The 15,087-nt window shown below is 39.2% G+C and overlaps 1 protein-coding gene across 11 annotated transcripts in view; it reads left to right on the plus strand.

The window, feature by feature from the left end:
* The window catches only part of DMD (dystrophin), a 2,097,152-nt gene that overhangs the window by 1,738,288 nt on the left and 343,777 nt on the right, over positions 1 to 15,087 (plus strand). For all 11 annotated transcript variants that reach the window (XM_087859359.1, XM_087859361.1, XM_087859356.1 and 8 more), the window contains one exon: positions 9,081 to 9,237. In XM_087859359.1, coding sequence (XP_087715485.1) covers positions 9,081 to 9,237 — 157 coding nt within the window. The remainder of the gene's footprint in view (positions 1 to 9,080; positions 9,238 to 15,087) is intronic.

Raw genomic sequence — 15,087 nt, forward strand, 5'->3', positions numbered from 1 at the left:
CCTTTAGGTCATAAGATTGCAGAATGGAGATTTCTTTTTCTTCTTTACAGTTCTTCTAAATTGGCTAGACTTTTGACATACAGCGTATTTACTTCAATAATGAGGGAAAATATCACTGAAATTTCATAATTCAAAAGCACTCTCATAAAAACCTGTACTCAATGTGAGGTAATAAGAATGATAGCAACTAACGCACGGCACATCACAGATCGTTACATGCCCTGGGCCCTTTATATTTCTTGACCCATTTAATGCTCTCAGCAGCCCAACACGATAGGCTCTGTTATTCTTCCGTCTTTATATTTAAAGAAAGCGAGGTACAGGGGGGCTAAATAATTCTCCTGAGGTCATTTAGTAAGTGGCACATCCAATATTGAATACAGGGAGTCCGGCTCCAGGGTCTGAGCTTTTAACCATCATATTATCCTGTAGAGTAGAAAGCAGAAAGGAAAAGCTAAGATTCACCTAACTCTGACACATAAATACATACTAAGTGAAAGGATGAAAAAGACAAACAGATATTTCTAGTAGTAGGAAAGGATTCTTTTTTTACCTATAAAGATCCCCCCCCACCCTGCCGCCAAGTTTGCACCTCAGCTTCCAAGACACTCATTTTTATCTTCCTGTTTGGTCCATGACATTTGTATCGATGTGTTGAGGGTGCCTTGGGGACAACAATGGGCAGTGGCATTTTCAAAGGCAGCGAGATTCCACTTGCTTCCCATGGCTTGAACTCGAAGAGAGGTCAGTGTGCATGATGACAACGGCCACTTTTATCACCTCTGTTGTTAAAAAGGAATGAGACGTGTGAAATGAGAAAGATACTGGCAGAAAAAGTGAAAGAGAAGAAAGTTATTCTTTTTTGCAGGGAAGGAAAAGAAAGATGCTCTAACTGTTCTGCACATCACTCAGTGCCTTTCCTCTCCTTCATGTGAACTTGATAAAATGAAAGGGGAATCGAAAGCGGCAAACAGCGTGTCAGCCAAAATATGGGCTCTCCGTTCTCAGCAATTTCCCATATGCCAGCCCCTGCAGTTTAATTCTTCCTGTCATTAATCAAGTAGGACACAGCTACCTTGGCTTACCTAAGGTGCTGCGAATTCTGGAATTTAAATATTCCGATCAACGGTTTCAGCTTCTAACAAGACCTCTCTCATAGTGCGCTTTGTTATAAGCACTCACTTACAAAAACACAAGGAAGTAATTCTTCACATCAGAGTGCTTCAGTCTCTTTCCTGACACGTCGCTGAAATAACGGTATCCGTCAGTCCGGACTGAATGGCAGGGTTCAGCCGAAAGCAGCCCAGTGCAGGCAGCAATTTGGGATGGTGATGAGGCAGGATAGCCGGACCCTGGAAGAGTTAGACACAGAACCATTCATGATGCTTAGAAGCTGGCTTTGTGAATCTAGTCACTTCCTCCATCAGCATAATTTTACAGTGAAAAGTCACCAGGACTAAAAACTGGCTTCAAAGATAGCCCAGAGAAACAGTCCTGTGTTTGCCCAAGCTGTAACACATCACCCTACAAAAGATGCCTGTTGGTTCATTGTCTTAGGAGGGATTCTGAAGCCATTTTTCTATTTCAAAGCATAGAAACATCAGTACTTAATTACACAGGTGTCCACTTTTTTAAGTTTTTATTGAAATTCCAGGTAGTTAACCGACAGTGTAAATTTAGTTTCAGGTGTAGCATTTAGTGATTCAACGCTTCCATCCATCACCCAGCGCTCATCACGACAAGTACCCTCCTTCATCCCCGTCACCTGTTTGGAATCCAAATGATTTTGAAGTATTCCTTTGCGTTCCATTGGCTCATAAGAGGTATCCTTGTGTTTCCAGTTCCAAGTCCATATTATGTCCCTTTCCCTCCATTTATTCTCCTTCTGCTCTATGTCTTTTCTCTGCCTGTGATTATGAGTCTTACATAAGTCGCCATCATGTCGTTTTATATTGATAGATTTGTCTCTGTTCTCTATGCATTGATATCATCTATAACATATTTACAAAAATATTCTTCCTCAGACATTTTGAGCACATTATTCCCTTGCTCAAGAACTTCAGTCTTGTCGGTGCCCATATTTTACTCTTTCATTCGTTTCTTTCTTTCATTCCACAAATATTTACTGAGTCTTTACTATGTACTAGTCACTCTTCTAGGCACTGGGGATAAAACTGAATGAAACAGGCAAGAGAAAAATCATTGCTCTTGTGAAATTTATGTGTAGTCATCAGAATCTAGTGGCCCCTCCACTCTCTACCTGATAAGACCCTGATAATCCCTTCTTTTTCCTGTTCTTCCTCTGCCTCCCGGTTCCTTCCACGCTGAGCAGCGATCTAATTATTCCTTGGCAGGGATTCTCTGAGCCAAGGAAATTCTGCCTTTTCACCCCATTGCTGCTCTCTACCGGTTTTCTCACTCACATGTATGAGTATGTGCGTTTGCTGATCCTCACACTTGGGACACCATCCCTCCTCTCATCCTCCACTTTTTCATCCAAATCCCACACTAAGTATCTCCCTATCTGACTGTTCCTTCACTACGAGGTCTCCCCTGTGCTAGTCTCATTTACCCTTGATGGCACATTCCTGTAAGTATCCATGCGTTGTTTCATAGGCTGTGCTTGCTGCCTCCAGCTAAATCAGATAAATAAAAACCCTGCAAACTCTATTTGAGGGGAATACTTTGAGAAGGACAGGTATTAACCCTTCTTTAAATATTTGGTAGGATTCACCTGTGCAGCCATCTGGTCATGGACTTTTGTCTCTTGGGAGTCTTTTGATGACCGATTCAATTTCATTGCTAGGAATCAGTCTGTTCACATTTTCTATTTCTTCTTGATTCAGTCTCGGAGCGCTGTATGTTTGTAGGAATTCATTTGTTTCTTCTAGATTGTCCCATTTGTTGGCATATAATTTGTGTAGTAATCTTTTATAATCAATCTTTTGTATTTCTGTGATGTCCATAGTAACTCCTCTTTCATTTCTGATTTTATTCAAGTCCTCCTTCTTTTTTTGTGGTCATGGTATCTCTCCTGCCAGGTAAGTAGTGAGTCATCCTTTGAGTCTGACTCAAAGCTTATCTATTTTGTTTATCCTTTCAAAAAACCAGCTCTTAGTCTCATTGATTCTTCCTATTGTTTTTAAGTCTCTTATTTCATTTGTTTCTGCTCTGATCTTTATTATTTCCTACCTTCCACTAACTTTGGGCTTTGCTCTTCTTCTACTTCCTTTAAGTATAAGATTAAATTGTTACTTTAGATTGTTCATGCTTCTTGAGGTAGGCCTGTATCGCTATAAACTTCCCTCTTAGAACTGCTTTCGCTGCATCCCAAAGGTCTTGGACCCCTGTGTTTTCATTTTCTTTTGTCTTCAGGTATTTCTTGGCTTCCTCTTTGACTTTTTCATTGATCTATTGGTTGGTTAGTAGCACGTTGTTTAGCCTGTATGTGTTTGTGTTTCTTGCAGTAGTTTTCTTGTGATTGATTTCTAGTTTCATCCTGTTGTGGTCAGAAAAGATGTTTGATATGATTTAGTCTTCTGGAATGTTTTGAAACTTGTTTTGTGGGTTATCACGTGATCTATCCTGGAGAGTATTCCATGTACACTTGAAAAGAATGTGTATTCTGCTGTTTTGGGGTAGAATGTTCTGTAGGTATCTGTTAAGGCCATCTGGTCTAACGTGTCATTCAAAGCCACTGTTTCCTTATTGACTTTCTGTCTGGCTAATCTATCCAAGCTCTAAATGAGTCAGTGAGGTAGAGTAGAAGGAGTCCTGGACCGGCATTTGGGTGACCTGCTTTCTCGTCTGGCTCTGTTACTAACAGCCTAGCAAACGATCTTGAGCACATCACTTAACTGCTTCAGACTTCAGTATTCTCCCTCACTGAAGTGAGGAGATTTGACCAGAGACACGGGTGGTCTCTTCAATTTCCCTAGCAATTCTACCAACCTGTTATTTTTAATTCTGCAGTTACTTTTTATGACCCTAGGCAAATTATTGAAACTTTCTACATTGGTTTCCTGATATTTAAATGGCACTGATTAAGTTTAAAGACATGGTGTAAGAAAAAGTAAATAAGATATCTTGGAGAGAAAAGAATGTTTTAATTGAAATCGTATAGTACCATCTCAGAATTTCGTTCAAGGAAAGTATATGCCATCTGTTCCATATGCATTATCACATTGCGTTGTGGCCAAGAGGTATAAGAAGTAAATACTCAGTGAGAGTTGAGTCCCACTGAACAAAACAAAACACTGTTTTAGGTGGGAGACAAATAAAGTAAAAAATTTTTACTTGCCTGCACACACACATGCACGTGCACATTCACACACACATACACACACACGCAGAGTTATTGATGACATTATCCAACATCAGAATTGTGATCAAAGAAAGTGTTTCTCATTCTAAAATGTTCCATTTCTACAACCTTACATTTTGACTTTGAAAATATTAATAATTTGGGAAGCAGTCTAGTGAATTTTTTCCATAAGAAATATGTATGCAGATTTCAGTTCAATCTGTCACCAGATTATATTTTCCAGATTATTGTATGTACTATTAGCCATGAGAAGTACATATGTTGTGAACATAATTTAGCAAGATTTACGTTCTGTGAGGTTTTTATACTTGGGAGAAAAACTTGTAAATGTTATATGCCAATACTCACTTTTATGGAATTCTGAATGCTAATTTGAGAGGCAAGAATACCAACATGATATAGTCAACAGCAATAAAACTCTTAGAGAGTAATTGGTATTAGAAGTTAGAATAGCTTAGGGGGTTTTCTATGATGGAGAATAATTAAGAGCGAGAGGAGGCATGGTCTTTCTACTTTTGAGGAAGAAAAAATGCAACTTAGACATTGACTATTTCTGACCTCTTTTTCTTACTCTTGGAATGTTAATTATGTTTGAAAGTTGGAGTTTATGGCCTAGCTGGACAAAAAAAAAAAAAAGTTTACTTCTCTTTGAGTTTAATTCTCTCTCCCTATTTAAAGCCCTCAAAGCTGCCATTTTGTGTCTATGACTCCTTATTACTTCCGCATTCCTACCTTCTCTTTCTATATGCTTTAGAACTATCTTATTACACAAGGGTACCCAAGATATACAGGAGGACGTCATCAGTTTCATAAAGGGAGTGAAAGTGAAAAATGAATTCAGTATAACACATTTTGCTTTAAGAATACATGCCTTTCGGAGTAAAGTTTTATTAAGGATTTCAAACTAGGCATCAACCCAATCGTACTTGAAATATCTGTGTCTAGAGAACTAACAATTGCTTTAGCAGCCCCTGTAATTCTCAGCACCCTGACACTGAAGAGTTCCTTAAAGACAAGCATTGTATCCCGACACACCTAGAGCTTCTGCAGTTTAACTCAGCCTTACAAATTGTAGACATTATCTGTTTATTAAAGATCAACACTTGCCTTGTTAAAAGCTAGTAGCCCCTCAGCTCCTGTCTTCATTAATAAAGATTAATAGAAAAACGGGTAGGAGCTAAGTATGCCCCTTCAAACTCCACGTTTATTTTCCGTTGTGTAGGTAGGGTAAATAGAGTATATTTGCCAGTGAGCAGGAAGGATTTTTGCGCAGAGATCCAGAGCATTTGCTGAAAACCACGAAGGTTGGGGATTTCCTCACATAAGGAAAGTCTGCAGCTTCCACTTCCCATGTCTAAATATGACAGTTCAGGTTATGTGTGCCTCGGCACTGTCTTTAAACGTTTTCATCCCAGCTCCCACATTTGCAGAACAAGAGGGTTGAACAAAAATCTCTAAGGACCTTACAGCCCTAAGGGCCTATGATAAAACCAGGAGGGGGAAAAAAAAGTCATTATGAATAGAAAGAAACATTTTCCAGAGAGACATTCCCAGTACCAACATAGGTTAATCATTTAGAAAGATTTGCTATAAGATCTTGAAAATAAAAATAGGGCAGCTCCTTCCAACAATTGCATTAGAAATGTGTCTTGAAGACTCTTCACAAGCTTAGCGTAGCCAAAGAAAATGTTTTCTGAGCTCGTGGTGTTTTATTACATTTAGATCACCTTCAACATCATGTCCTTGACAAATGCCACCTTTGCCCTGTGGAGACCGGCTGGTAATGTTTAGGGCATACAGGAAATACTTCAAGAAATTCTTTCTTAAAGAACAGTCTTGGAGTTCACCTGCTGAGTTGTGAGGGTTCTTGTTAAAAGTACAGAAAGTCTGGAGGCAGAACCTGGGAGTCTGTACCTAACACAAGCCATTTGCGTGTTTCTGAAGTGTGAGAACCAGGGCTTCAGGTTGGATATCTTTGTAAGTGTGGGTTTCAATCAGGAGCCATGATCTGACTGCCTTTTTCCTCTCCCACCCTTACCCAGTATCCCTTGTCCTTTATGAGCCTTTTGCTTACGTTCTTGTCACCACTCTTATGCGTTAGCAAGGAAAAGAAACAGTCATTTGATATGGAGTTAAGGTGATCAAACGTTCTGAAATGTTACCTGACTCCAGACTCCACGTGCGTGAGAGCCTTTTGTCACCTAAAGTCCGAGGTCCTTCTTCTGTCCTCTATTAACTCTCTGGACTGTCCTGCCTCCCTGGCTCATAACAGTCTCCCTGTCTCCTGCCCTGAAGTTTCTCTTAGATCCTTTAGAACCAAATTCCCCGAGTCTCAGAGCCACGTTTTCCTCTTGGAGACACAAAGGGTTTCATTGACCCAGTAATGATTAGTCAACCCCATTTCACCTAGGCCAGGGTGGTGGCAATGCCTTGTGTGAGTGAAGACGCAGCTGGATGCCTCACTGTGGCCAGCCTGCCTTTCAGCACCTTTATCCTCCCCCAGACCTCTCCACCACAGGGCTATTTTGTTTCCTCCACCAGAGGGAGGGAGGCCAAGCATTAGGCATTTCTACATTCTTACCTTACCTTTCGCTTTCTCTACTCCCAAGGCCTTACGGGGATGTAGCGGCGCTCAAAAGTTCTTTATTTACCCAGAGCCTCTTCTCCCACGTGCTGCTTTTCCACATCTGGACTGTGCCTCTCTCCGCCTACCTTCCCACACGTCCCGCTTGACATCCTTGCTCACCCTCAAGGGGACCACGCTGCAAATTCCAGACACCCCAGGGAATCCCTGTAACCAGTAGGCATTACATGCCATTAAACAGCTAACATCTTGCATAGGGAATTCTCACTTGGGCTTATCATGGAAGCGCGATAAGTGAAAGAGAAAGGGAACAGAAGCAGCCAAGAAGGGAACTCTACACTCTATGCGGTCTGCGCTCTTATATTGAATCCGTGGTCTTTATGGTATTTCCGGATTCCTTAATTAGAAAATAATGCCCATGAACAGTTTAATTCCTCTGATGGAAGCGCCTCTCGTTTTTGTGGACGCAACGTTTGTATTGCTCGTAATAGAAAGACAGTTCTAACAATTTGGAGTAGAAAGCTGAAGGAATGAATCAGTTCTAAATCTACCTCTGGGGGCTACACTCATTGTCATTTCAGAATTTTTTTGTGCAGAGTCAAGTGTGTGCACACAAATACATACATGAACATTTTAGAAAAAATCGATTACAGACTTTTTGGAACCTGTTTTCTCACTTAACAATTGACAGGGTATATCTCCCATATCCCTAAGTATTTGCTGATGCCATCGCATTGACTAGTGTGTAGGATTCATAGGATTTGAACATCGCATTGTATGAATTCACCATTACATATGTAACTGGTTACCTAGTATGGAATATTTAAGTTGTTTCTATTTTGTGTCAATCATAAGTGATGCTATATATAACATTTTTTTCTGCCTACGTCTTTGTATGATTTTCCAGTTACTTCCTTAGTATAGATTTTTTGAATTTAAGTTATGGGTATTTGTATTTGCACATTTTAAAAACTTGTAAGTATCGTCCTTCAGAAAGAAAACGATCCCTCGGAAAGTTTGGAACAATTTAATTCCAGCGCATAGGCACTATTTGGCGATTCTGTTTGACTAAGACCAGCAGGAGAATTGTATCTGAAATGTCAGGCTAAGTTACACAACAGCAAAGGGAAATGTTTTTCTACCTGGTTGCTTTACACTTCAATCTTTGCAGCACTCAAGACTGTATTATATTTATGTTATAGGCAGCATTAATTTTTATGAATTAATTAGTAATTGCTGATAATATGTAAGTAATGCAGCATAATTCTTGATTTACCTGAGGATAGAGCTTTGCTAATATTCCACATTTCTTCTTTGTTTTCCGGATGATGATTTATTTGGTTAATTTAGCTTCTCATCCTCAAGTGAAATGTGGATTTTATAGCACAGATCATTCATTCGTATATTCTTAAATGGCTTCTGCGGATTAACATGTTCTAAGTACAGTTGATGGTAAAGCACTCATTCTCCTGCCTAAATTATTCATGTTTGGGGGAGGCTTTCAGGCAAATGTCTGATTTTAGTTTTCCGCGTGAGTTGTTGTCTCAGTACATTTTACACAAAGGAAACAAAGCGGAAAATGTTGGAACTTGGTGAAAACAAATCCCAGGTGCACACCAATAAAGAAGGGTAGAGGGAAAGGAGAAGCATATGGGAAGAAGAGCAGAAAGGAACAGATGCCAGATGGAAGGAGTCAATGGAAGAGGCTGCCTAGAGTGCAGAAATGGAAAAGTCAAAATGTGGGGGGAGACCTTTCCATTTCTTAAAGGAGGAAGAATTCCAGTACTAGCATGAGTCACTTGAAAACTGAGTGGTTTATATTAGTCACCGGGAGCCATTTTTTTCTACCAGAAACATTGAGAATCATTGACTGCAACACTATGGAAAAGCAGTCCATTCCAGTGTATGTTTCATGCCAAAAGTCCCAGAATTCTTCATGAGGAAATACGTATATGGCTAAACACTGTCTACCCTCAAAATTGCCGTCAAAACGCCCCCATTATATGGCTTGCAAAAGCAGATCGCTAGATTTTTACTAAGGACTGCTAGACGGTTCATGATAGGCTTGCATCCTATGGAACGAAACAAACCAACGTACCTTCAGTGGGACTGTTAGACGCATTAATGACCCTTCTAGATATTTTGACCTAGTTTGCTCCTGCTGCTTTTCAGGTCTCATTTGGAAGCCAGTTCTGACCAGTGGAAGCGTCTGCACCTTTCTCTTCAGGAACTTCTGGTATGGCTCCAGCTGAAAGATGATGAGTTAAGCCGGCAGGCACCCATCGGAGGCGACTTTCCAGCAGTTCAGAAGCAGAATGACGTACACAGGGTAGGACGTTTTTAAGACTAGTGGCTTGTACAGAGTAAACATTTTTAATGATGGTTTTGAAATGCCTTTTGATTGAAATTAAGTTGACTAGAAATCTTCATTCTGCTAGGGTCTAGGGGTCAATTATAAATAATCCAAGCCATTGTTATTGTAAATGTCAAAAGCGTCTGCGTTAATAATATCCTCTAAGAAGTTGCCTTTCTCTTTTAATGATTTTTAAAGACATTTTATTGTGGTAAATACAAAACATATACCAAATCAGACAGAATCCTGTAATAAACAGCCATGTACCCATCAAAACTTCAACAATTATTAGCTCATGGCCAATCTTACTTCTTCAAGACTTCTACTGGTCCTCTATTATTTTGAAATAAGTATCAGGCATGGATCATTTAATTCATAAATAATTGAGAAAGTATCTCAAAAGATAAGGATCCTCTCTTTCAAGGTAACCACATGGCTACTGTAGTGCTTTTCAAATGTCAATAATTTTGTTCTAACAAATATCCCAGCATTATTCAAATTTCCACTTTTAACATAACACATCTTAAATGTTATAACATATTTTTGTCTAAATAAGAATTGAAATAAGGTTCACACATTGCACTTGGTTCATTTGTCTCTTAAATACATTTTGTAAAAAAATTTTATTTTGAAATAATTATAGATACATGGTGAGTTGCAAAAATCGTAGTTTCCCTATACTTTTCATCCAATTTGCTCTAATGGTTACATCTTACGTAACTATAGGACCTTAAATATTGTCATTTCAACAGACACTATAAAAAGGTACAGTTACAGCACAGCTCAATTCAGCCTAGCCACATTTCAAGCACACAGTAGCCCAGTGTGCCTCATGGCGGCCATATTGAACAGTACAGTTCAACAGGTTTGATCATATTCAGGTTTGACTTGTTTTGGTAAGACTGCTTCATAGATGGTTGTGTATTCTTCCATCATCAGGAGGTGTATAATGTCTTGCTTTCTCTTTTCCATGTGTGATTTTGGCTGCTGTTCATGATCAATGACTAGGGGTTGCAATGTGGTAATTGCCTATTTCTATCATTTCGTCATCATTTATTAGCCAGAGTACTTCTGTGGGGAAAAAAAAGTCATTCATCACTATTTGGGCACCCAGTATACCATTCACATTTGATAGGCAGGATACTTTCCCAGCCTTCAGAATAACAAGTTGTTCACTAGCATTCTCCAACAGTGATGAATTGTTTCTCTCTCTCTCTCTCTCTCTCTCTCTCTGTCTCTTTCTCTCTGGTTTGCTCATTCTTATATTTCTGTTTTCTCTACTAGGCTCTGAGTGGGGAAGTCAGAGATTTGGTCTTGCTTACCTCCAAGACCCTAGTACCTAGCAAAGTGTCTGGCATACATTGGATACTGATAAGTATTTTTGAAATGAGATTAAAAGCACAAGAACAGAAATGAATAGCGAACCAAACAAATGACTATCAAACAACAAAAGTTTGATAAAATGGTAGCACTTCTATATGTTCAACACTTAAAGAAGGATCTCTGTGGAGACACAGACAAAGGTGGCATCTTTGAAGCCAAGGGTTTATATTATTCCAGAGAAGAGGATATAGACAATTACTCAAAGGGAAGGGAGCATGAGGGAAGATCCAGGAGTCTCTGCAAAAAATTGCCAAGGAAACTGACATTTTCTTCTTTAGCCATTCCCCTTCATAAAATTCAGAACATTAAATTAGCTCTGTCGTAGGGTGAAATATAATAGTGACATTTTTTAAATGTTCTAACTTTGAATAAATAGTCAAAACACTCTGGTGTATGTGTAGAAGAGCATTCATTGAGACAGAAGGGCATTTTAAATAGAATGCATTATATGATATAAAGAAATGAGACAGAATTTCTACAAAAGGTGTAATCTTAGTCTAATTCTAGAAACCAAAGATGAATCATTGGACAAGTGCACTGGTAGTCAGGACAGACTGTAGTCACATTCCTCCATAAGTTAGATTGTGGTTGCTACTTTGTTCTTCAGCTGTAAGATGAGGAATTTGGTCCAAATAATTTCCACAGTCCCCACTAGCCAGCACCTTGTTATAAATACTCCTTCAGTATCCCTAGTTATTGGCTTTGGTTCCTTGCTAACAGTGGTAAAATGTTAGTACTTATTCTCAGTCCTTCTACACAGGAATCTCATGACCAGTAATATGCTTTTGGGAGATGGTCATGCTAGAGTGATGGGTAACATGCACCGGATTGAAATGAATTAAGCCCCACTTGGCTGGTGTGCTTGTTCAGATACCCGTCTGTTACCCTTCTTTGACCTCTCAGGACTTCCAACCCGTGGATAACTCTGTTCTAGATGTTAGTTCCACTGCTCCTCTATCTTCGTCTCCCTCCAAATGCAACTTAGATTCAATCATAAAACATTTTAATAACTCTTTCCCAAGACCCTAAGGTCCTATGCTTTATTATCTTTTCATGGCTGCCATCTGCAAAACCCCAAAGCTTGGAAGATCTAACTAAATACTTTCTCCTTTCCAAACAACAACTGAGCAGACCAGTAGAGTCACTTTTTCAGGTTGGCAAACCAAGCCTTCTTTTGACAAGCCCAATATGTCACTGGATCAGTTTATCTCCAAAATAGTTCCTGACTCTGTCTATTGCAGTCATCACCATAGTTACAGAAGACCATTTATCCTAACCTTTCTGTGTCTACTCTTGCCACCCTACGCTGCCATCTTTACATTTCAGCCAGAGTAACTTATGTAAAAACATGTATTGAATTATGTCAGTCCCCTTCTTAGCACTCTTTAGTGGCTTCTACGTGCCGTGGAGAAAAGACCAAAATCCCCAGCAAGGGCCGCAACCTTCTCTTTTCTCACTGCTCTTCCTCTTGCCCTCTGGACACGAGCCATGCCGCCTTCTTTTGGTTTCTGCAGTTCTCTGTGTTCTTCTCAGGTGGTGCTTGGAACATGCCGGTCCTCTGTCTGAAGCCCCTTCCACCTACTCCCACTCCTTCATAATTTCCTGGCTAACATCTGATAATCTTTTACATCTTGGCTCAGACATCAAGCAGGATTTTTCCCTGCTGCCCACACTTGACCAGACCTTCCTCTACATGCTCTCAGATGCAGCCTACTTTTCCTTCTGCAGCTTAGCATTCTTTGTCATCATATACATGTGTAAATATTTGATTCCCGTCGATCACCTTCACGAAACCATGTGCTCCAAGAAGCCTTCTTTTGGGGAGAGGGTTGTCATTTTTATACCCAGCACTTTATAAGGTGCCTGGTACACGGTGGACACTAAATAGGTGAAGAAACAAAGGAATATAAGGAAGAAAGGGAAGGAGGAAGGCAGAAAAATCAATCAGTAGTCTGATCTTAACCTTGTTCGTTCTTCTCTAGTTTACTGAGACCAAGGGCAAGGAAAGAAAGGAGGAGGAGGGATGTGCCTTCCTCACTGCAGGATTTTTCTGTTGATTCCCAGCTCAGCGTCCGCGTGTACCGTGGAGAGCTACTTTGATGCCCACTGTTTTTACTTGTGGTCTGGCCCAATGTTTTCACAAGCTTCTCTTTGTATCCTTAAGAAAAATTCTTGTCACAAAACACTCTTCCTCCCTCAGAGAACATCATCACTCCGAAGTGTTGATGAGAGAACAATTTAGCACCCTGTTTACTCAGAGTTTTGTCACATTTATGCAGTAGCCCTTTCAGAGTTGCAGTGGAATGCCTGTCTCGTTAGCAATGCTCGTGGCGCCTGTTGGCAAGAAGAACAAAGGAAAATCCTTGAAACTGGGCCTCTTTATCTGATCTTCTGAACTTCCTTAGGAAGAGAGAAAGGAAATATAATCAGTGCAAACCTCTGTCAAGATCTAGTCTTTGACAGATTTTGTATTTGTACACTTGTTTTACATTGCCACATTCCTAGGATTATAAATTGTCTTCCTCTTTGTGGGTTTCTGGATTCAAATACTGTTGATATCGAATGTTTAGTATCAAGATGGGTCACTGGTTATCATAAACTTATCCCCCATGTATTTGGTGTGTTACTTTTTTTTTCAAATCCCCAGCTCACTATCTGTTTGTAAATTATTAATGCCCCTGGCTGTTGCTTTTTGTGGGAATCCAAATCCCATTAGAATGTCAGAAGTCGAAACCGTAGAAAAATATTTTTCACTTTTCTTTTCTATAAATCAGGATGTTTATAAAAGAGGTAATTTATACCTTCTTTGGATATCATTGCAGATTAATGATAACACTTTATAGCAAAATATCGTTATGTGTTGTACTCTTAAAGCAAAAACATATAGTCATTCTCAATCACTTTGATGGAGGAGTATATGGTTTTCTTGTAGGTAAAATTCTGAAACAGTCCATGCAGGTAGTTAGGGGCCGCAGGCTCACTCCCCAAAGCAATTTGCACACCCATGGGAGTGGATCTTTGTTCCCCACACCAGCTGGGCAGCACAACTGCAACTGGAAGGGCCCTCAAGCCTAATTAATAAAATAATGCTCCATATGCGGTGAAGTGTTATAAATAATTAAAGCTCAAATATGCCTTAGCAAATACAAACTGACCAATTTTTATATCTTTTGAATATATTATCCTGGCTTTTACGGTTCCTCATTACTTGCCTCACTAGACTGACTCATTTTCAATTAGTGTGTATTATTCCGGTCCAGATATATTTTTAAAACTGACTTCCTTTGTTTTACTTGAGCAGTCACTAAAGTGATATTTATTACTTGTCTACTTCTGTGATTAACCTAGAGAGAGTTTTAAAGGAGCAAATCATAGTGGGAAATTTCTAAGGAGAACTGCAATAAACCATGAGCTTATTTAACTCCCTTCGTCTGACCTCAAATCCAAATGGAGATTAGGTCTTGATTATAAGAACACTGTAGGTAATGACTTTTTGTTTGCATTTGTACTAATGAAATTGTTTGTCATTAGGCTTTCATCTTTCAATTTAAAAGTCTCTCTAATTCCTTCCCTTGAGACCATTAAGGACACCTTCAAAGCTTCCTGAGATTTTCTGGTTAAGATTGAGATGGAAGTAATCAATACATACATTATTAAAACAGTGGACAGAAAGCAATTATTGCGTGGAAGCTGTTGACAAATGAAAGGGCTTGAATAAAGTAGTTTACTTGTTCATTTGTCAGGTCGTATATTATGCATGTTCGATTTCCTCAGAAGTCACCACAAAGTGAGGGAGAGGCTCAGAAATTCAATAAAATTATCCTGGAATCACGCTGTTGATTATACATTTATTTAAGCTAATTCTGTTATCAATGCAGGCCTGCCTCCTTTGGGTACATTTTAGTATGTGTGTCCGCTTGATGAGTTCCCTGTGTTTTCTTTCCACAGAAACGGAATACGTCTTTGGGTGCCATTTGTGAATGTTAAGATTCAAGTCAGCTCTGTGTTAAAAAAAAAAAAATGCATTGTTCCCTAGCACCTCTGAAAAACAACAAAAAAAGGTTGTGATAGGGTAATTCATTCCAACATTCAATGACCTGGCCTCTTAGAGTTTCTAAACAAGTTTGGTTCACCTACAAATTCACTATTAGTTTTATTTACTCTATGCTGTCTGCTTCGCTATGTTGGAGGAAATAGACAAATAGACATCCTTTTTTTTTTCCTCAACAAATCCAAAAGTTTATTCTTTTAAAAGGTTAAGAAAAAGCAACAAGCTCATAGCAAGACTGATAAAGAAAAAAACCCAGAAAATAAAATTTGACAGTATCAAGTGGGGATGAGGAGAACATGGCTAACGGAGCTTACCGATGTTAAGATAATAAAACATCTCAAAGTAACTTTTCACTAATAAATTTCACAATTTAAGTAAAAAGTACAAATTTC

Source organism: Ursus americanus, chromosome X (genome assembly GCF_024610735.1).
Source record: "Ursus americanus isolate L20-20 chromosome X, mUrsAme1.1.p, whole genome shotgun sequence".
NCBI classification, from domain to species: domain Eukaryota; kingdom Metazoa; phylum Chordata; class Mammalia; order Carnivora; family Ursidae; genus Ursus; species Ursus americanus.